Source organism: Lepus europaeus, chromosome 8, assembly GCF_033115175.1.
Source record: "Lepus europaeus isolate LE1 chromosome 8, mLepTim1.pri, whole genome shotgun sequence".
Classification (NCBI taxonomy): domain Eukaryota; kingdom Metazoa; phylum Chordata; class Mammalia; order Lagomorpha; family Leporidae; genus Lepus; species Lepus europaeus.
In genome coordinates, this window is record NC_084834.1 from 7913925 (window position 1) to 7935817 (window position 21893).

At 46.4% G+C, this 21893-nt stretch overlaps 1 protein-coding gene across 2 annotated transcripts in view; it reads right to left on the reverse strand.

Moving 5' to 3' along the window:
- Nucleotides 1-15375, reverse strand: part of TMEM192 (transmembrane protein 192) — a 33709-nt gene extending 18334 nt beyond the window's left edge. For both annotated transcript variants that reach the window (XM_062199364.1, XM_062199363.1), the window contains exons 1-3: nucleotides 15254-15375; nucleotides 7690-7836; nucleotides 1477-1741 (exon numbers count right to left, since the gene is read on the reverse strand). In XM_062199364.1, coding sequence (XP_062055348.1) covers nucleotides 1477-1741; nucleotides 7690-7836; nucleotides 15254-15280 — 439 coding nt within the window. In that variant the 5' untranslated portion in view covers nucleotides 15281-15375. The remainder of the gene's footprint in view (nucleotides 1-1476; nucleotides 1742-7689; nucleotides 7837-15253) is intronic.
- Between the last annotated feature and the right edge of the window lie 6518 nt (nucleotides 15376-21893).

Here is a 21893-nt window from a genome sequence, read left to right on the forward strand (position 1 = left end):
TGGTAGGAAGACACATGGGACACCCACATCCCATAGCAGAACGCCTGGGTCAGAATCCCTGCTCCACTCTGTTTCAGCTCCATGCTGATGTGCATCTGGGAGCCAGCAGGTGATGGCTCAAGCAGCTCTGTGCCATTCACGTGGGAGCCCTGGACTAAGTTTCCAGCTGCAGGCTTTGGCCTGGCCGGCCTGGCAACTTCAAGCATTTAGGAGTGAACCAGTGGACGGGAGACCTCTGTCTGTCTCTCCGCCTATCAAATAAATAAAAACAAATAGAATTTATAAGAATAAAGTAAAATGTCTGCAACAACAAAGAAAAGAAGCACTAATGTATTCTAAATCCTCTAGAAGCATCTGATTTTGCCTCCATAAATAAAGATCTGTGCATTTCCCCAAGTTTCCATTTTGAATAATGTATCTCATTACAAACAGTGTCTGTTCCCGAGACTTTCACCATCACCATATCCTACTGGGAAAAAGCAGTGAGCTTTCAGTAAGAAAAAATAACATAGTCCTCACCCTCAGACATATGAAAAAACCTGATGATATCCAAAAAGGAGGAAATTTTATATTTCACATAGGGTTGCATGGATACCATGTTCAGAACAAATCCAGATTTCAAGTGAAAATAAAGACTGCTTATAAAAAAAAAACTTCAAGACATTAAGGTGATCCAAATTTTAATAGCCACAACACACATTACCTCAGAAAAATAGGAGGATGTATTTGACTACAAAATGAAACCTCGGGGCTGGCACTGTGGTGTAGCAGATTAAGCAATTGTCTGCCACACCAGCATCCCACGAGTTCCAGTTCAAGTCCCAACTGCTCCCCTTCTAATCCAGCTCCCTACTAATGTGCCGGGGAAAGCAGGGGAAGATTACCCAACTGCTTGGATCCCTGCCACCCATCTGGGAAACCTGGATGGTGTTCCTGGCTCCTGGCTCCTGGCTTTGGCCTGGCCCAGCCCCAGCCATTATGGCCATTTGAGGAGTGAACCCATGGATATTTAGCTCTCTTTGTAACTCGCTGCCTTTTAAAAATATAAATTTTTTTAAAGATTTATTTATTTATTTGAAAATCAGCGTTACACAGAGAGAGGAAAGGCAGAGAGAGAGAGAGAGGTCTTCCATCCGCGGGTTCACTCTGATTGGCTGCAACAGCCAGAGTTTTGTGCTGATCCAAAGCCAGGAGCCAGGAGCTTCCTCCAGGTCTCCCACGTGGGTGCAGGGGCTCAAGCACTTAGGCCATCTTCCACTGCTTTCCCAGGCCATAGCAGAGAGCTGGACCAGAAGTGAAGCAGCCAGGACTTGAACCAGCTCCCATATGGAATGCTGGCACTGGAGGCAGTGGCCCTACCCACTACACCACAGTGCCGGCCCCCCAAAATATAAATTTTTTTTTAAAAAAAGAAAAACTGATTTCTGCCTCCTACACCAACAATCTGCAGAGAGGCTGAGAGACAGCAGGGCTTACCAGTCGAGTGTATCATGAGCGCGAGGCTTTTCAGATGCCTGGTGGAGCGGTAGATCAGGCTGTAACCCCGGCTTCTCACTTTCCTGTGGTGGTACTGGACGTAGCGTTCGAGAAGGAGATGCAGAATCCACAGGATGACTTTTCCCAGGATGATGACTGTCTGCACTTTCAGCGGGTTGGTGTAGTTTCCTGGGCACTTGTCCTCATTTGGATTAGGGTAGGAGCAAAGCACACCTGTTAAAAAGGCCAAAACAACAAACACCACCTGGAGGACAGGAAAGCGGCGGGATTAATATTCAATCCTTGGGATTAGGACGCAATAACCATCACCCCAGCTCATACTTTTACTGTCCTCTTTTTGTGGATATTTTAAACATTTTTATAAACTTTAAAAACAGATTTTACAAATTTTCAGAAAATCTGGAAAACAAACAAAATCACAAATGAGAAGATAAAAATTACCTCAAATCCTATCTCACAGACCACTTAATGTTAAAGGCAGTTTCCTTTCCACCTGTCTTATTAAAACGAATGTTTAGGGGCCCGTGCCGTGGCGTGGCAGGCTAAGCCTCTGCCTGCAGCACCAGCATCCCATCTAGGTGCTGGTCCCAGTGTATTATGTTTACGTCATCACAATGAAACCCACATTGAAAACCTACTCTAGGGGGCAGGCGCTGTGGTGTAGTAAGGTAAGCCTTTGCCTGCGAGGCTGGCACACCATATAGGTGCTTGTTTGTGTCCTGTCTGCTCCTCTTCTGATCCAGCTCTCTGCTGGCAGCCCGGGAAGACAGTGGAAGATGGCCCAAGTGCTTGGGCACCCAGGTGGGAGACCTAAAAGAAGCTCCTGGCTCCTGGCTTTGGCTTGGCCCAGCCACAACAGTTGCAGCCATTTAGGGAGTGAACCAGCCAACAGAAGACCTCTCTCTCTCTTAACTCTTATTCTCAAATAAAAAAAATAGATCTTTTTAAAAAAAAGTTAATTTAGCATCTCAAAAGTAAATAATAAATATCATGGTTTAAAAGAGTTTATTTCTAAATGGTATTGGCATAAAAACAAACACAGAGACCAATGAAACAGAAAAGAACTGAGAAATAAATTCATATAATTACAGACAGATGATTTTTTAAAAATATTTATTTATTTATTTGAAAGCCAAAGTTATAGAGAGAGGGAGAGACACAGAGAGATCTTCCATCTAGTGGTTCACTCCACAGATGGCTGCAACAGCCAAGGAAAGGCCAGGCCAAAGCCAGGACCCAGGATCCAGGATCCAGGAGCCTCCTCCAGGTCTCCCATGTGGATATGAGGGGCCCAAGCACTTGGGCCGTCCTCTGCTGCTTTTTCCCAGGCCATCAGCAGGGAGCTGGATTTGAATTGGAGCAGCCAGGGCTCAAACCAGCATATATATATGGGATGCTGGCATTGTAGGCAGCGGCTTTACCCACTATACCACAAGGCCAGCCCCTACAGCCAACTGGATTTTGACAAAGGCAGCTATTACATACATTGGAGAAAGGAAAATCTCTTCAACAAGTGCTGCTTGGAAATCTGGGTACCCACAAACAGAAGAAAGAAAATGATCCCAACCTCTGACCGCACACCAAACTCAAGTCGAATGGATCAAAGACCCAAATGTAAGGACTGAAACTATAAAACTACCAGAAAAAAACACAAATAAACAGTTTCCAGATATCAGTATAGGCAATGTTGTTTTTGGGTAAGATCCCAAAAGCACAGGCAACAAAAGTAAAACTAGACAAATGGGGTTTTATCAAACTAAGATTCTTCTGTACAGCAAAAGAATCAATAAAGAGACAACCTATAGATTGTGAGAAAATATTTGCAAACCATGCAACTGACAGAGATTCATTTCCAGAATATTTACCTATATATACACACACACAGACACACACAAAAGCAAAAAACAAAAAACAAAAAAATGGCAAAACAAATAATCTTACTACAAAATGAGCAAATGACCCACATATAAATGACCAATAAGTATGTGAAAAAATGCTCAACATTACTGATCATCAGGGAAATGCAAATCAAAAACCACAATGAGATGTCATTTCACCCCAATGAGAATGGCTATAACAGAAATGACAAAAAAAATAACAAACACTGGCAAGGGCGTAGAGAAAGGGGAACTTTCATACACCGTTGGTGGCAATGTAAATTAGTACAGCCATTATGAAAAACAGGGTGGAAGTTCCTCAAAACACTAAAAATAGATCTACCATATGACCAGCTATCCCACTTCTGGGAAAACTGCTGCGTTACTCACAACAGCCAATATAATGACCCAACTTACGTGCCCATCAACAGAGGAATGGATAAGGAAATATATGTGTATATATATAATATATATATTGTATATATGTGTGTATAATATATGTATTATATATATATAAATTACCACATGTTCTTACTTACATGTGGAAGCTAAACAGATCTCAAGGAAGCAATGAATAGAATAGTAGTTAGCAGAGATTAGTTAGAGGGTGGGGAGGCAGGGGTGGAGAGAGGACAGTTCATGGGTACATGGGTGCAGCTGGATAGGAGGAATAACTTCTAATATTCTACATCCTACTACTGTAGGGTAACTCATTGACAGGGATTATTTTCAAATAGCTAGTATTTTAATCATTCTCTACACGAAAGAAATGACATATGTGGATATGCCTGATCTGATAACCATAAATTATAAACATGTTTTGAAATGCTACACAGTACTCATAAATACATACAATTACTATGAAAGGATTTTAGAAAATGGAATTAAAAGATAAATTTATTTTGGTGCAGAAAAAAGCCCCCTGAAATCTATGCATATGAAGGGTACTCACAAAATTTATGGTAATGTGTATATATTAAAAAAATTCTACAAGGATTTCAATTATTTATATTACATGTTTCACTTAATTCAATTTTCATGAATTTTTTGATGTTCTCTCATGTGTTAAATAAACATATATATTAAAATTAAATTTTAAAAAATTTTAAAGAATTTTTAGGAGAATAAGTATAACCAGTGATTAGACTGACAAAGATTTAAATGACTGTTGCCAACAGACACTCATATTTTGCTAAATGGATTGGGAATTATTTTTGGAAAATAATTTCTCAGTATATTGACCTAGAAATCCTTCTTTAAGGACGTTATTCCTCAAAAGTAAAAGCACAGGAGCTAGGACCTATAGATATTATAGTCTTTGTATTCGAAACAATTTAAAACTTCCCAAGTATGCATCCATACACAGAAGAATGCTTCAATAAATTAAGACATATCTGGGCTGGTGTGCTGCAGCTGCTTAAGTTTCTGCTTGTGCTGCCAGCATCCCAAATTGGGGTGCTGGCTCCAGTCCTGGCTGCTCTGCTTCTGATCCACCTGCCTGCTAATGGACCTGGGAAGGAAGTGGAAGATGGCCCGAGTACGTGGGCTCCTGCCAGGAGACAAGGATGGAGTTCCTGGCTCCCAGATTCCACATGCCTCAGAACTGGCTGTTGTAGCCATTTGTAGAGTAAACCAGTGGATGGAAGATCTATTTCTCCCTCCCTCTCTGTCACTCTGCCTTTCAAATAAATAAATATCTTTTAAAATTAATTGAGACACATCCATACAAATTGCAAAATATTATGCAACTATAAAGGAATTAACTAAATCTCTGTGCACTGGTTTGGAGAGACCTCCATGGTACATTAAGATGAAAAGAAACACATTTAGAAAAATGTTTCTCAGAGCCTGGTTTCAGACCAGGAACACCAGTATCACCTGAGAATCTGTTAGCAATGCACATTCTTGAACCTGCCCTAGCCAGCCTGAGCTAGAATCCCTGGAGGTACAGCCCAATCTGTACTCTCACAAGCTTTCCAGGGGCAGTCTGATGCACGCTGAAGTGTGAAGTTTGGGAAAGAAAAAAAACCACTGTAGAGTAATAAGTACAGTATTACCCAAATTTCTGGGAAAAAAAAATGGGGGGAAACCCTTAGACATGTGCTAATGTCTTTGAAATATTTATAGGAACTTAACAAAAGGCAGTGAAGGAAATGCAAGGAACTGACCTGACCCCATTATTAACTCGGGGAGAAGGGCCCAAGTAGAGAAAAGGGAGATTATGATTTCACCTTTGTATACTTTGCTAATGCTCTGTGTGTTTTTTTAAAGGCTTATTAACTTATTTGAAAGTAAGAGTTACAAGGACAAAGAGGGAGAGACAGAGAGAGATCTTGCATCTGCTGGTTCACTCCCCACATGGCCCTAATGGTTGGGCTGAAGCCAGGAGCCAGGAGCTTCTTCCAGGCCTTCCATATGGGTGCAGGGGCCCACGCACTTGGGCCATCCTCTGCTGCTTTCCCAGGCCACAGCAGAGAGCTGGATTGGGAGTGGAGCAGCTGGGATTTGAAAGTATGCCCAAATGGAATGCTGGCACTGCAGGTGGCAGCTTTATCCAGTACGCCATATGCTGGCCCTTTAAAGTGATATGTGTGTGCATTTGTACATACATAATATGTTACGTAAAAAGGAAGAAGACAAACAGGCCAACATCAGGTACCACAAGGCCACCGTTTCATTTGGCAGCACCAGAAAGAAATGCTTCAGCTGAGACCCAGGGCTAAGGAAGCCGTGGCAAGAGCTGCCACATCTAAAGCCCCACAAGGAGGATGACTCCGTTCTGAATTCCAGGACCTCACAGTGCGCCCCACTGAAGGGGGGGCCCTGGCTGCAGCTAACGTGGAAGCATGCCCTGCGTGCAGCCCAAGCAGGCGTGCTGCCTCTGCAGACGGACAAGCACACAGGAAGGGGCTGAGCAGCCGCTGGGCGAGTCTGCTGACCTCAACCACCTGTTCACCCGACCCAGGAGCGGCAAGCGTTGCGCTGCTTGATCTGTCGCGGTGCAGCACGGAATAACGGTAAGCCCTAGTGCTTCTGATCGCAATAAATAAAGCACAGGAAGCCAATTAGACCCGGAATAGAGCTACCTCCAAGGAGGCCTACAATAAGACCTTTCACATAATGTCTTTTTTAAAAGCCCCTAGGCATCTCTAATTTTAGCATCATGGGAACAGGAGGCAACACTGCGCGTATTGTTCTGCTGCAACTTGAGTTCTCCGTTTAACATTATTTCCTGAGTATAAGTAAATTGGTAAATCACTTTGTCAACTGATGGAGACTCATCTACAGCACTTTGGTTTGTATGACTTTAAAAGGATACATGCATATGGTTAAAAAAAAAAAAAAAACCAGCACAAAAAGTAAACAGTAAAATAAGAGGGTGCTTCAAGAAGTTCATGGAAAATAGGTATGTTTAGGGGTGGGCGTTATGGTGCAGCAGAGAAAGCCTCTGCCTGGAACTCCAGGATCCCATATCGGAGTGTCAGTTCGAGTCCTGGCTACTCTGCTTCCAGTCTAGCAAGCAGCAGATAACAGCTCAAGTACTTGGGTTCCTGCCACCCAGGTGGGAGATCCAGATGGAGTTCCTGGCACAGCCTCAACTGTTGCTGAGGGAATGAACCAGTGGGTGGAAGATTTCTATCTCTCTGTGTCACTCTTCCTTTCCTATAAATACAAAAGATAAGCTTCTTCTACTGCAAAAAAAATTTAAAGTCCATGTATACATGGGGTCTTCAAATAGTCCATGAAAAAAATATGTACAGATTTCAAAGGTTTTTTTGCACCAAAATAAATTCATTTTTATGAACTTTTTAAAGTACTTTTGTGTATTAATATCATTTCCACCAAGGCCCTCAGCCTCCACCTTAGTGGCAACCTACATTAACTAGGTCTGTGAGTGCTTCTGGGAATGTTCGGTCATACCCAAGAGTGCATGTACTTACCAGCCCTCCCAAAGCCCTTTTAAAAACTGCAAATAAAACATTCTGCACAAAATGGTAATTTCTCAGTCAGTGTAATCATAAGCATTATTCCATATTCACACACACACACACACACATCCCTACCCTAGTTCTGTTAGCAATGTACAAAGTGCCCTCTGACAGCAGGTAGTTTGCACTCTCTTGATAGGACAGACATTTCTAGGATCAACAACATCCTTGCACACGTGCAAATACATCTACGATAAATTCTTTAGAGACGCGAGTAAAAACGTGCACATGTCTTCAACGCTGGTAGCCTGATTGCCTCCTGAAGCACTTAAACATAGTTGAAGAACGTCACTTCTGGGTGGGCCCCTCTCTCCCAGCCAACTTACGTGGATGAACAAGAGAAGATGCGCTATGATGACTGTAGGGAGAGGATGGAACCTGGGTCTAAAATGGGCTTGCAGTGAGTGGTGCGGCAGGAGCTGGGCGTCCAGAAGTGGGTCGTCGTCAACACTCTGCATGACTTCCAAAGAACCCTGGGGTACAAGACATGGAAGGAACACAGAACCACCACTTTCTGATTACACTGCCAAAACCAATCTCCTAAACTATAAAGCTTTTTAAAAATGTTTTTAATTTTAAATTAGTTTTTAACAGATTCATGTGATTTGTAGATACAATTCTAAGAACATAATGATATTCCCTTCCTCCCTTCATTTAAAACTAAAAAGTTAGATGCAAAAGAACCCTAGTCCCTACCTAAAGCCAATTAAAAAAACAAAAACCCTCCTTATATAAATACTATATCAAACTGGGTGAAAACAAGAAGATTGAAAAATCTGTAAAATATATTTGAATTCAGTTATTTCTACATCTCATAAAGAAGGTAATACAAAAGGAGATTTAGGCAAATCATTCCCTTCAAGCTCCCAAAACTTAGATATTGATTTATTTAACATTATCCATAGCACTGAAGTCATTGCATATGATTTAATTTTTTTCAAATAAACTTTTAAAATTATTTCTTTGGGAGGGAGGGAAAGAGAGAGAGAGAGGCATAAAGAGAGATACAGCTCTGGTTCCCCCAAATGTCTGCAAGGGCCAGGACTGGACAAGGCCAAAGCTGGGAGCCAGGAACTCACATCAGTTCTCCCACATGGTGCTGGGAACCCAGTGTGTGCAGCCATCACTATGCCTCCCAGCATCTGCACCAGCAGGAAGCTGGAGTCGGGACCAGAGCTGGGGTCTGATCCCAGATACCCTGACGTGGGATGAGGGTACTCTAACTAGCATGTGAAGTGCTACGCCAAACTCCTGCTCCTTAAATAGACTGTATTGGATATATTTAGAGTATACAACAAGATGTTTGGCGATATGTATACAAGGACATTTCAAAAAGCTCACGGAAAAACAGAACTGGAAGGTAAGCTCATGTTGGTACCAAAATTTTCTTTGAAATCCGTGCGTAGTTTTTTCATATGTGTTTTTCCTATGTGTTTTTCATGAACTTTTTAAAAAAGTTTATTTATTTTTACTTATTTGAAAGGCATAGCAAGAGAGAGGGGTAGAGACATCAATCTTCCATCCTCTGGTTCACCTCCCAAATACCTGTGATAACTCCACCTCTTTGCTCCAGTGCAGCAGGTTAACATATCCATCATATCAGTTCTTTTTTTAAAGATTTATTTATTTACTTGAAAGGCAGAGCTATAGAGAGACAGAGGCAGAGACAGAGAGAGAGGTCTTCCATCTGCTGATTCACTCCCCAAATGGTCGAAACGGCCAGAGCTGAGCCAATCTGAAGCCTGAAGCCAGGAGCCAGGAGCTTCTTCCAGGTCTCCTATGTGGGTGCAGGGGCCCGAGGGCTTGGGCCATCTTCTACTGCTTTCAGGCCATTTAAGATATGCAGAGAGCTGCATATCCATCATTCCACTTAGCGATTTTGCTTTTTTATGGAAAGAGCAGCTAAGATTTACTCATTTAGCATGTACATATACAGTGCAATTGTATACCTATAGTCTTCATGTTGTACATCAGATCTGTAGCCACGTTCATGCTATAGATCTGCATTTATTTATTTCAAAGACAGATAGAGATAGAGATAGAGAGGGAGACAGAGACAGAGACAGAGACAGATCTCCCTTCATCTGGTTCTCAATCCAAATGCTGCAATAGCCAGGGCTGGATCAGGTCAAAGCCAGAAGCCAGATACTCAAGCCGGGCCTCCCACAAGGGTAGTAGGGATCTAGCTACTTGAACCATGGACGGCTGCCTCTCGAGGTTTGAATTAACAGGAAGCTGGAATGAAGAGTGGAGCTAGGACTAGAACCCAGGCACTCCAATATGTGATGCAGGCTTCCCAAGCCACACAGGGACACCTGATGCCTGCCTCGTATGTGCTACTTTGTGTCCTCTGACCCATATCTCCCACTACCTAACCTCTACCCCACCACTGGTACAATTAAGCTGCCTCTGGTGTTACACAATATTTTTGAAAAGCTGATAGCTTTATTAAGGTTGTTTAAAAAAACACCAACTTTTACTCACGCTAGAATATGTTTCACTAAAGGGAACAGATCCCTTCTCGGCCTTTAGGGAACAGAGTACCCTGAGGGACCCTCGAGGGGACTTCAGTTTGCAGCCATCAGGTAACCACAACTCCTGCTGCAGGACCAGATCTGGGGTGGGCGCCTGAATCTCCAGTCTCAAGCTGCTCTGCAGCTTTCTCTTTTGTTTTCCTGTTCCACCATTTTGGCCATGCTGCAATGCTTTACTCATGGCCCAGACAGCTTCCTGTTTAGTTTGCATAACTCACGGTACAATTCTGCTTATTTCTGTTGTCCATATTCCTCTACCTTGGTATCAGCAGGTGTCTAAGCCTAGGCAGCTCGTCCCCTAGCTATGTCTGTGACTCCCACCCTGCCCAGATGGGGTGACCGACTCCAGGTAGCTTTCTGGAAAATCCAGATCTGGTCACGCCACCTCCCATGGCTCCCAGAGCATTTCATATTCATCTCTTCTGTCACAAGTCCTGTGGTGGTCTCTCTATTGATCTGTCTTCCCCACTAGACCACCAACTCCCTACCTTGTCTGTGCCGTCCTAGAGCCCGACAGGGTCTCACACTGTCACTTGGCAAACATGCCGTGGATGAATGAAGGAATGCCCCAACCCTGTCTTTGCAAAGTTCCCTAATCCGGTTACAGGCATCATCCAAGAGCTCTATGAATCGGAAAAGGTTATCAGGAGCTGCAGGACAAACTCTGACCAGAGACAGCGAAGGCAGAGTGGCTAGTGAGAGAGAGAGGCAGAGAGAAAGGTCTTCCTTTTGCCGTTGGTTCACCCTCCAATGGCCACCGCGGCTGGCGCGCTGCGCCGGCGCACCGCGCTGTTCCGAAGGCAGGAGCCAGGTGCTTCTCCTGGTCTCCCATGGGGTGCAGGGCCCAAGCACTTGGGCCATCCTCCACTGCACTCCCTGGCCACAGCAGAGAGCTGGCCTGGAAGAGGGGCAACCGGGACAGAATCCGACACCCCAACCGGGACTAGAACCAGGTGTGCCGGCACCACTAGGCGGAGGATTAGCCTGTTGAGCCACGGCGCCGGCCTTTTTTTTTTTTTTCCTTTCTTTCTTTCTTTTTTTTTTTTTTTTTGCGAAGGCAGATTTCTAAGACAATCTACCAGGGTTCAAATACTTAGTGACATGGCCTACGGCTTCAGAGCAAGTTACTTGCTTCCCTGTGCCTCAGCTTTCTCAACTGAAAAAAAGGAGACTAATAATAGCAACTGCTTCGCAGTTTGCTGGGAAGATTAAAGGAGCTAGTTACCCCACATCAAAGTGCCTGCCGGAGTGAGCAACCTCTTTTAATTCCACCGTTTCCCTTACTTCCCAAGTTAACGACTTCCAAAGCTGCCCTCTGCTCTGTATTGGCAGCATTTTCCTTGGCCTCTGCGAGCACCTCCTAGTGTTCTGGCCTTGGGGACCTCTCAGTGCTGTCGCAAGCTCTTCTAAGACGAACATTCACGTCTCTCTCCTCCATCCCTTCTCTCCATCACCTCTACTCATTCTTCCCCACTTGGCAAATGCTTTTGTTACAGCAAACAACGGTCACCTCCGGTGATGCCTGCTTAGCTCCCTGCAGGCCTGTCCTACTGCCCCGTCTTCATCTCTACAGCTTTAAGCTGAGTCTACTTTATATCTACCATGTCTCTACTCTACATTTTTGATCACACAGACAACAGGTATAATATTTTGTACTGGCCTTGCTTGCCATTTCTTATATATATCAATTCTGGTCAGTTTCAATGGACTTACTATAGGTCAGATTGTCCTGCCTCTTTGCATGCCTGGTGATTTCTGATCAGATGCCAAACACTGTAACGTTTACCTCTGTGAGGCTGAACATTTTTGTAGCCCTACATGTGCTCTGGGGTGCAGTTTAGTTACTTGGAAACAGTTTGATCTCTTGCCTTTCATGCACGAGGTAGGACTGCAGCCCGGTTAGTCCGGGGTTAATTATTGCCCGCTGTTGAGGCGAGACCTTTGTGAGCACTCTGCCCAGAAGTCCTGTGAGTCTTGCGGCTCCCAGTCCAGCTGGTGGGTGACCGCACTGTCCCTGGGCCTGCAGGAGGGCCGTTCTCTCTAATCCTCTTCGATGAGTCTTCCAAGGCCTCTCGGAGTCTCCTCCTTCTCTGATCGGACTCCTAATACCTGGGCTCGGTCCCCTCAGCTCTCCCGAGCTCTCCCTCCTTCCAGCTCTCCGCTCTCTGTCCTGAGAACTCTCCTCTCCTTGAACTCCCAGACCCTCAGCTCCACCTTCTCAACTCGGAGGGTCTATCAGACTTTGCCTCAGTTCTCTCTTCCTCATCACAGCTGACCAGCGTTCTCAAGGTGGCAAGCTGGGGCAGGGATGCAGCTCACATCATTTGTTTCTTATCTCTGTAGTCACAGTTCTTCACTGCCTGATCCCAGCACCTCAAAGAGCGTGGGTCATCTGTTTTATCTGGTTGATGGTGGTTTCTGGCGGAAGGGTAGATCTGGTCCCTGGTACTTCATCTTGGGTGGGAACAGAAGTACCCAGTGCATCCTCCTACATCTCCATCACAACTTCCAGTGGCTGGCACCTGTACCACCTGACACACTGCAGGAGTCCAGCACGTGTGCTGACTGAATGAAAGACTGCCCAACTTCTTGACTACTTGGGATCAGAGAAATTTAAACAAAACCAACATTGAAACCCCAACTGCAGGACAGTAATCAACTTGTATGCACCAGCACACAACCTTCACCCACCTTCTCTAGCCTGTACAGGCTTCCTATAGTGCCCCATAAATGTTCCACCTTCTTTTATCTTTTTTAGAATTCAACTAATTGTTCACGGTCCTAACCAAGATTCTAGGTTCTCCACAAAAATCTGTCCTAAAGTATTTCTTTTCTCTGCTTTACACTACTGTAAAACACAGTACTCATAATATTCATTTGCAGTATTTCTTATGCTGCCTTGTATTGCTTCTTTCTTTATGTGTTTATCTTGGTTCTCCTGAAGCAGTTAGGACCTGTAATGATTTGGTTGTGTATCAGATACTCACACACTGCCCAGCGGCTCCTACAGGAAGTATGAAGCAGGACCATACTCCCAGGACCAATCATTTTGTGAACACACCACGTGCAAATGAAGGATGAGGGGACAAGGATTCCTGAAACCAGATGATTTCTTCCTGGCCAGTATTAACAATTCCATTACCACCTGTAAAAGACATCTCTTGTTCCCGTCCACGTGGTATCTCTTCCCTCTTCTTTTATGACAATAAAGTCAATGAAAGTAGAGACCCACTGTGTACCTTTGCCTTAAGTCTTAGTGGGAACATCTTCAGGACTCTTCACCCTCTGCTGGCCTGGGGGTGGTCATGGAGCGAACAGCAGCTGGGTCAATCCAACTCTTTCTGGGCAGCAAAGTCTATGGTTGTTGCACATTTATTCTGTGGCAGGCCCTAAAAGAACTCCTGTAACTTAGACCCCTTGAGCTGACTATGGTACATTTCAGAGACCCTGCTGGTCATTCACCCTCTATCTTTCCAAATAAATCCCTGTCTTAAATCAGCCACAGGTGGTTTCACTGTTCACAAACAATAAACCCTAACTAACCTACAGTCTTTCCATTTTCTCAACTGAAAATAAATAATTACCAAAAAGAGTGACTTAGAGCTAAAGAGATATAGTTACATAACTGTTGGTGAAACAATTGCTAGGTGAAATGGAGATTGGTAGGTCTATACTCATCCTGAAACTGAAAGTCACAGATCCAAGATCTCTGGAGCAGCTAGCACCCAACCAAGATGCATTTAATGTGTTTTTCTAAGACTATCATTTTCCTCTTAGATATTTATTTTTTCCATAAATTGTCAGTTCATTAATCTCATCCTGAGGAATTCACAAACAGGGGCAGCCATTGGGCACCACACTTAAAGTGCTTAGGATACCCACATCCCATATTTTTAGAGTGCCTGTTTTCTCTACTTCTGATTCAGTTTCCTGCTAATGGGCCTGGAAACCACCCCTGTGGGAGAGCAGGATAAAGTTCTGGCTTCTGGCTTCATCCTGGCCTAGACTTGGCTCTTGTGGCCATTTGGAGAGTTAACCAGGATATGGAAGATTCCCTCTCTCTCTCTCTCTCTCTCTCGCTGTGCCTTTCAAATAAATAAATAAATCCTTTAAAAAAAAAAATCACATCCCTAGACGTTCACAAAAAGTGGTGGCCATTTAGCACTACGGTTAAGTGGCTGCTTGGGCACCTGCATCCCACACAGGAGTGCCCGGTTCCAGTCCTGGCTCCTAAGCTTCTGATTCAGTTTCCTGCAAACGCACATCTTAGGAGAGCAGGTCATGGCTCAGTACTTGGGTTCCTGCCACACGTGTGGGAGACCCAGATGTGAGAGACCCAGCTCGGGGGTCCTGGCTTTGGCCTGGCCCATCCTTGGTTGCTGTAAGCATTTAAAAAGTGAACCAGCAGTTGAAAGATCTTTCTCTGCCTCTCTCTCTCTGAATCTCTGCCTTTCAAATAAAAGTGAAAAATAACATTTTTTTTTTTTTAATTCACAAGGGATTCTGCTTTAACTACAAGTCTCTAATCTACTTTCAGGTTTTACCATTAGCTTTCTGTTTTCTCAACTAGAAAAGAACAAACATTTTTAGCCATATCATTAGGAATCGGTCTCTGTTTTGTCAAGATGATTTAACTGGTCACTATTAGTACTACAACCTGAGGTCCTGCAGCACCGGAACAGGGTTCCCATGTCTTTCGCCTTTCCCAACGTGCTCCATTGAGCGAAAGGATCATAGCAATATTCCCATTTACTAACCCAAGCAAGCGCGTGAAGGTACCTGCCATCTTTGCGTTCATTATGGGTAATGGGCAGCCCAGTTAACTATAAACTCAGGCGAGTAAGACTTCGCAGTTTTGCTGTCATTCCGCAGTACACGCACCGGGATTGTACGTCATCTGCCTTGGATCGGAGATCGGAGACCCTTTTCACGCTACCGTGCCCACACAGAAAAACAGCACGTGACACTGCTTTCCTGCAGTGGGGGTTTCCGGGCCGTGACGGCGACAGGTCCGGGGCTGCCCACGCGACGCCGGCGACCCGCCCCAGCCGTTTCCGGGGCCCTGCCGGGGGGACCCGGGCCCCGGTGCGTCCCCCGGGGACAGCGCGGCGCCCAGAGCCGCGCGGGGACGCAGGGCGGCCGGGCCAGGCGCGCGTCACGTGAAGCGCGCAGTTCCGGGGCCACGGGCGCGCGCCAGCCCGGGGCGCCCGCCCCCCGGAGCCCACCCGGCCTCCCGCACCGGCCTCCAGGGCCGCCCGCAACAGCCCCGCGCCCCGGGCCGCGCCCGAGCGCCCCAGCACGGGAAGAACCGGACTCCGCAGACAGCCGCCCACCGCCTCCCCTTCCGCGCACTCACGTCCTCCATCCGGTCCCCCGCTGCCATTTCCCGACGCCGAGACCGGATCCCGGGCCAGCCCGGCCTGCCCACCTGCGCCCGGCCGCCGCCGGCCCGGGAGAAATCGCCACCTTCGGGGACCGGCGGGCCCTCCCCGCGGACACGCCCCCTCCCCGCCCGCCCCGCCCCTCAGGCCCGGGCCCCGCCTCCCCTCGCTCCCCATTGGCCGGGGCGGAAGGAGGGGCGGGCCTCGCCCCAAGAGCCGGGCTCTGAGCGGCGCGCGGAGATCGCGGGCTCCCGCCGCGCTCCGCGCCGCCGCGTCCCTGTCAGCTCTCGGCCGCGCTGAGGCGTGCTGGCGTTGCTAGTCCGCCAGTGGAACCCTGCTCGGTAAGGTGTTTGCTCTGTGCTGAGGGAGAACCCGGGGTAAACAAGCCTGATTTACCCGGCGTCTGGGAGGTTTCATCTCACCAGCGTCATAAGCAGGGTCCCACCACGATCAGTGCAGAATAGGCACCTTGGGAAACAAACTTTTGGGTTTTTTTGCTCCTTTATTAAAGGGATTAACAGAGAAGGCTGGGGAATTATCTGATAATACATTATAATTAAAATAGAAGCAGAAAAGGAAAGTGAAATTTTCTGTCAGTGCCACCCGCCCCCCCACCCCCCAACTGGCTGAATGCTTATTTGCACATCGCGTGTGCTGGGATCCCGTTTGCAAGGCTGGGAAACCATGAAAACACGTAAAACATTACGTGGTAAAACCACATAAACGTCAGCGAAGGCAAGGACGGTGTCGGACTCCACGTGGTCCGAAGGTGCCTTCGTCCCGAGATTCTGTGAATTATTTCTCAAGTTTCTAGACATGCATTTCTCCTCCATATTTCATTTGGAAAATTGTCAAGGCTATAGCAATGTTGAAATACTAGTACCCTGAAATCCATGGATGTGCCCCTTACGTGAATTTATTAGTTGTTAGTATCATACCGAAATTGCTGTGTGTGTGTAACTGAACCATTTACAAGTAAGTTGAGGACAATATGAAACTCTATACTCCATTGCCTAAAAGTAAGAATAGTTCCTTCATAAAGACAATATCATTACACACCTAAGAAAACTCATAATACTATGATTACTGCCATCATAGCATAGTATTATAATTCTATGTTTACTAACTACTCTAGGCCAATGTTTTTCTTTTTTTTTTTTTTTAAAGATTTATTTATTTATTTGAAAGTCAGAGTTACACAGAGAGGAGAGGCAGAGAGAGAGAGAGAGAGAGAGAGAGGTCTTCCATCCACTCACTGGTTCACTCCCCAACTGGCTGCAACAGCCAGAGCTGAGCTGATCCGAAGCCAGGAGCCAGGAGCTTCTTCCAGGTCTCCCATGCGGGTGCAGGGGCCCAAGGACTTGGGCCATCCTCCACTGCTTTCCCAGGCCACAGCAGAGAGCTGGATTGGAAGTGGAGTAGCCAGGACTAGAACCAGCGCCCATATGGGTGCTTCAGGCCAGGGTGTTAACCCGCTGTGCCACAGCGCCAGCCCCAAACTGAAAATATCTTACAGTAAGTAGACTTAAATCCTAATTGTTATTCATATATATACTTTCAGTTACATGTTTGATTATTTTTTGATTTATTTATTTATTTGAGAGGCAGAGTTACAGACAGAGAGGGAGGAGACAGAGAGTGAGAGATCTTCCATTTGCTGGTTTCTCCTCAATTGGCTAAAGTGGCCATCTGGATGAGCCGATCGGAAGCCAGGATCCAAGAGCTTCTTCCAGGTCTCCCATGTAGGGACAGGGACGCAAGAACATGGGTGTTAGGCCGTCACAAAACACACCAGGCACCAGAGTAAGGGAAAGGGTTTATTGGGGAAAACCCAGCAGATTGGAGGAAAGGGGCAAAGAAGGAAAAGGAGAGTAAGAGAGAAAGAGGAGAGAGGAGAGGAGAGAGGGAAGTGAGCGTGGAGAAGAGGAGGCTAGAGGAGAGAAGAGAAGCCAAGAGAGCTAGGCCAATGTTTTTCAAACTGTCCCTGTAGGGGTGGAAAGATGTGCTACCTTCTCTTCCCATGATCTCAGCTGATAGTCCTCTAGCAAAAGACAGGTTAGCTAAAGGAAAGGATGACAAACAAATTTTTTAAAAAATTTATTTGAAAGGCAGAGATGCAGAGAAAAGAGAGAAGGCAAGGAGAGAATCTTCCATCTACTGTTTCACTTCCCAAATGGGTCAAACTACTGGGGTTGGGCTAGGCCAAAGCCAGGAGCCAGGAGCTTCTTCCAGGTCTCCCATGTGGATGCAGGGGCCCAAATACTTGGGCTCTCCTCTGCTACTCTCCCAGGGCCATAGCAGAGAACAGGATCCCAGTGGAGCAGCCAGGACTCGAACTGGCACCCATATGGGATGCCAGCACTGCAAGTGGAGGTTTAACTCGGTATAACACAGTGCCAGTCCCCCAAGCTTAAAATTTCAATATAAGTTTTACAGGACACAGAAGCCTCCAGAAATGAGGATTCAAGCACACAGAGCAAAGGGTTCTAGAATGAACAGCATGGAGAACTGTTAGACAGAAGAGTATGATCTACTGGAAACAGACTGAGGTTGCAGCCGGGCCTGTCTGCTCTGATTCTTCTTGGGCTCTCTGCAGCATTCCTTCCTTCCCCGTGTGGGACAGGATCCTTTCTGGAATGGGGATGTTATGACCAGCTAGGTCAGACGATTTCTTTATGTCCAGCTCTTCCACAGAAAGGGAGGAGTTTTGCATTATGTATTCTGAGGTTTATGGCTGGATTTGGGGGAAAGTAGTTCTTTAATGCCTTGGGGAGAGGAATTCTGGTTTCCATGCTTGCCTGGGGTGAGAATGAAGTGCCTGAGAAAGGCAGACAGGAGGCCGGCACCGCGGCTCACTAGGCTAATCCTCCCCCTGCCGCGCTGGTACCCGGGGTTCTAGTCCCAGTTGGGGCGCCAGTTCTGTCCCGGTTGCTCCTCTTGCAGTCCAGCTCTCTGCTGTAGCCCAGGAAGGCAGTGGAGGATGGCCCAAATCCTTGGGCCCTTCACCGGCATGGGAGACTGGGAGGAAGTACCTGGCTCCTGGCTTCAGATCAATGCAGCGCACTGGCCATAGTGCCCATTTGGGGAGTGAAGCAAAGGAAAGAAGACCTTTCTCTCTCTCTCTCTCTCTCTCACTGTCTGTAACTCTACCTGTCAAATAAATAAATAAAATCTTTAAAAAATATGTTAAAATATTGTGTTAGTGACAAGTGTTTGGTGCCGTGGTTAAGCCATCACTTTTTTTTTTTTTTTTTTTAATTTTTGACAGGCAGAGTGGACAGTGAGAGAGAGACAGAAAGGTCTTCCTTTGCCATTGGTTCACCTTCCAATGGCCACCACGGCTGACGCACCACGGTGATCCAAAGGCAGGAGCCAGGTGCTTATCCTGGTCTCCCATGCGGGTGCAGGGCCCAAGCACTTGGGCCATCCTCCACTGCACTCCTGGGCCATAGCAGAGAGCTGGCCTGGAAGAGGGGCCACCGGGACAGAATCTGGTGCCCCGACCGGGACTAGAACCCGGGGTGCCAGCGCCGCAGGCAGAGGATTCGCCTGTTGAGCCATGGCGCCGGCCCAGCCATCACTTCCAATGCCAGCATCCCATATTGGAGTGCCTGGGTTTAAGTTTTAGCTCTGCTCTCATTCCAGTCTTCTGCTTATATGCACCTGGGAAGCAGCGGTGATAGCTCAAGTACTCAGGTCCCTGCCACCCAGGTGGGAGACCCAGATGAGTTCCCAGATCCTGGCTTTGACCTGGCCCATCCCTGACTGTGGTGGTGTTTGGGAAGTGAAGAGCAGATGGGACATCTCACTGTCTCTTTCTCTCTTTGCCTTTCAAATAATGAAAGTCTTTAAAATATTATGTTATTCAAATAGCTCAGCACAGCACATGTTTTTTTTCTAGAGATTGAAAAGTATCAAAATAAAGGAAGGTTGGAGGAAAAAGATGGTGAACTTTGGAGGCTAAAGGGCATGTTCTCACTTCCAGGTAGTAATAATCTGTGCTTAGCCAGCATAAACCAGAAGGGGGCAGTGGTGTTAGGAAATAGAATTCTGAACTGGGCACGGCTTCATGGGATGGGAGGGGATGTGTGAGTTTGTCAGGCTGAGGTATGGTTCAGGAGGAGACCTTGACTTCCAGGATATAGAGTGAGGAGAAAAGGATGGTCTCTGGAAGGTCAGGGTGACTCTTTAGAAGGAAGAAGGGGAACATGAGCCATCTGGTCTTAGAAGGTTGTTTAGGCCTAGCCACACCAGAATAGATACTATTTCATGTTTAGTTTATCCATGTCAAAAGTTAGAAATAGCCGGCGCCGCGGCTCACTAGGCTAATCCTCCGCCTTGCGGCGCTGGCACACCGGGTTCTAGTCCCAGTCGGGGCACCGGATTCTGTCCCGGTTGCCCCTCTTCCAGGCCAGCTCTCTGCTGTGGCCAGGGAGTGCAGTGGAGGATGGCCCAAGTGCTTGGGCCCTGCACCCGCATGGGAGACCAGGAGAAGCACCTGGCTCCTGCCATCGGATCAGCGCGGTGCGCCGGCCGCAGCGCGCCAGCCGTAGCGGCCATTTGGGGGGGTGAACCAACGGGAGGAAGACCTTTCTCTCTGTCTCTCTCTCTCACTGTCCACTCTGCCTGTCAAAAAAAAAATTAAAAAAAAAAGTTAGAAATAAAGGGAAATCTAATTGTTACTGAGAGTCATTGATATGAATTCTCAGGAAATATAAGCAGAAACAACAGGTTAGGTGCATAACCTGTCGCATATGCAACCTCCCTAAGAGGATTTTTATTTTTTTAAAGATTTTATTTATTTGGGGCCAGTAGCAGGTAAAGCTGCCACCTGCATTGCCAGCATCCCATATGGGTGCCGGTTCGAGACCTGGCTGCTCCACTTCCGATCCAGCTCTCTGCTATGGCCTGGGAAAGCAATAGAATATGGCCCAAGTCCTTAGGCTCCTGCACCCACATGGAAGACCAGGAAGAAGCTCCTGGCTCCGGATCGGCGCAGCTCCAGCTGTCGCGGCCATCTGGGGAGTGAACCAGTGGGTGGAAGACCTCGCTTTCTCTCTGCCTCTCCTTCTCTCTATGTGTAACTGACTTTCAAATGAAATAAAAGAGCACCAGCCCCAACCCAAGAGTATTTTTAAGGCACTTCAGGCACAGATGATATATATGGGGAATTAATACCTAGTCACTGTCAGAGAGCATTAAAATCTCAGTCCATATGAAACAATTTAAATAGACATAACTCTGTAAGGAAATTTTACATATGAAAGTGTCTCCCAGGCTGATGTTTTAGCATCCTGTATGGGTGCTGGTTTGTGTCCCAGCTGCTCCACTTCTGATCTAGTTCTCTGCTATGGCCTGGGAAAGCAGAAGATGGCTCAAGTGCTTGGGCTGCTGCACCCACGTGGGAGACCCAGATGAAGCTTCTGGCTCCTGGCTTTGGCTTGATTTAGCCCTGGCTGTTGTGGCCATTGTGGAGTGAACTAGCAGATGGAAGATCTCTCTCTCTCTCTCTCTCTCTCTCTCTCTCTCTTTCTGTCTCTGTAAGTCTGACTTTCAAATAAATAAATCATTTTTACAAAAAGTGTATCCTACTTCATTTTTTCATGAATGACGCCTTGTGAAGATTCCTCACTTGTTTAACTCAGAGAGATGCAGACTTGAGGGTGGACTGGTGACTGTCGAGGCCTAAGTCAGCCAGGAGATTGTTGTGTGCTGTAAAGACGCCCTACAGTCACTTCCCCATCGAACATGATTTCTCAACAAGCTCTGGGCCCCAGGAACTCTACCTGAGGAAGGAGTAAGCTTTTCAGATTAGGGCCTGTGCAGGAAAAGTAATTCACAACTCCATTATTTACCTCTCCATGCGAACAAACAACATGGAGCATGAGAATGTAAATAACCAAGGCTGTGACTATCACCAGGTATTCCTGGGGATTGTTTATGTGATTAACAATTACACATAAAGCTGTCTTGCTGAAATCTTGACTCAAAGTACATATCCACCCTGTAAGAGAAGCAGAAAACCTGCAACCAAACAGAAGCTTGGGAAGCAGACAGTTCAAACTGCTTCTAAATCCCATATAGGCGCCGGTTCAAGACCTGGATGCTCCACTTCCTATCCAGCTGAATAACGTTTAACTTTGATTTTCCAGACTTGGATTATTTCAGTTGATGGTAAGAAAAGAAGTAGCGAATCTGTATTTCTTTTTTCTAAAATCTTCAGAGTTATAGAGAGACGGGGGGCGGGGGGGGGGGGGGAGAAAGGGAATCTTCCAGCCACTAATTTATTCCCTTAAATGTCCACAACAGCCAAGGCTGGGCCAGGCCAATGCCAGGAGCCTGGAACTCCATCTAGGTCTCTCACGTGGGTTTCAGGGGCCAAGCACTTAGATAATCTTCTACTGCTGTCCCAAGAGCATGACTAGGGAGCTGAATCAGAAGTGGAGTAGCCGGGACTCAAGCAGGTGATCATATGGGATGCTGGCATCATAGGTGGTGGCTTATCAACTGCCCCACAAAGCTGGCCCTGTCAATTCCTTTTAGGTCTGTGGTGCACCTGAAGTGTAAAATACTAAGCAAAATGTTGTACCTCACATTTTGGCATCTGAATAAAAG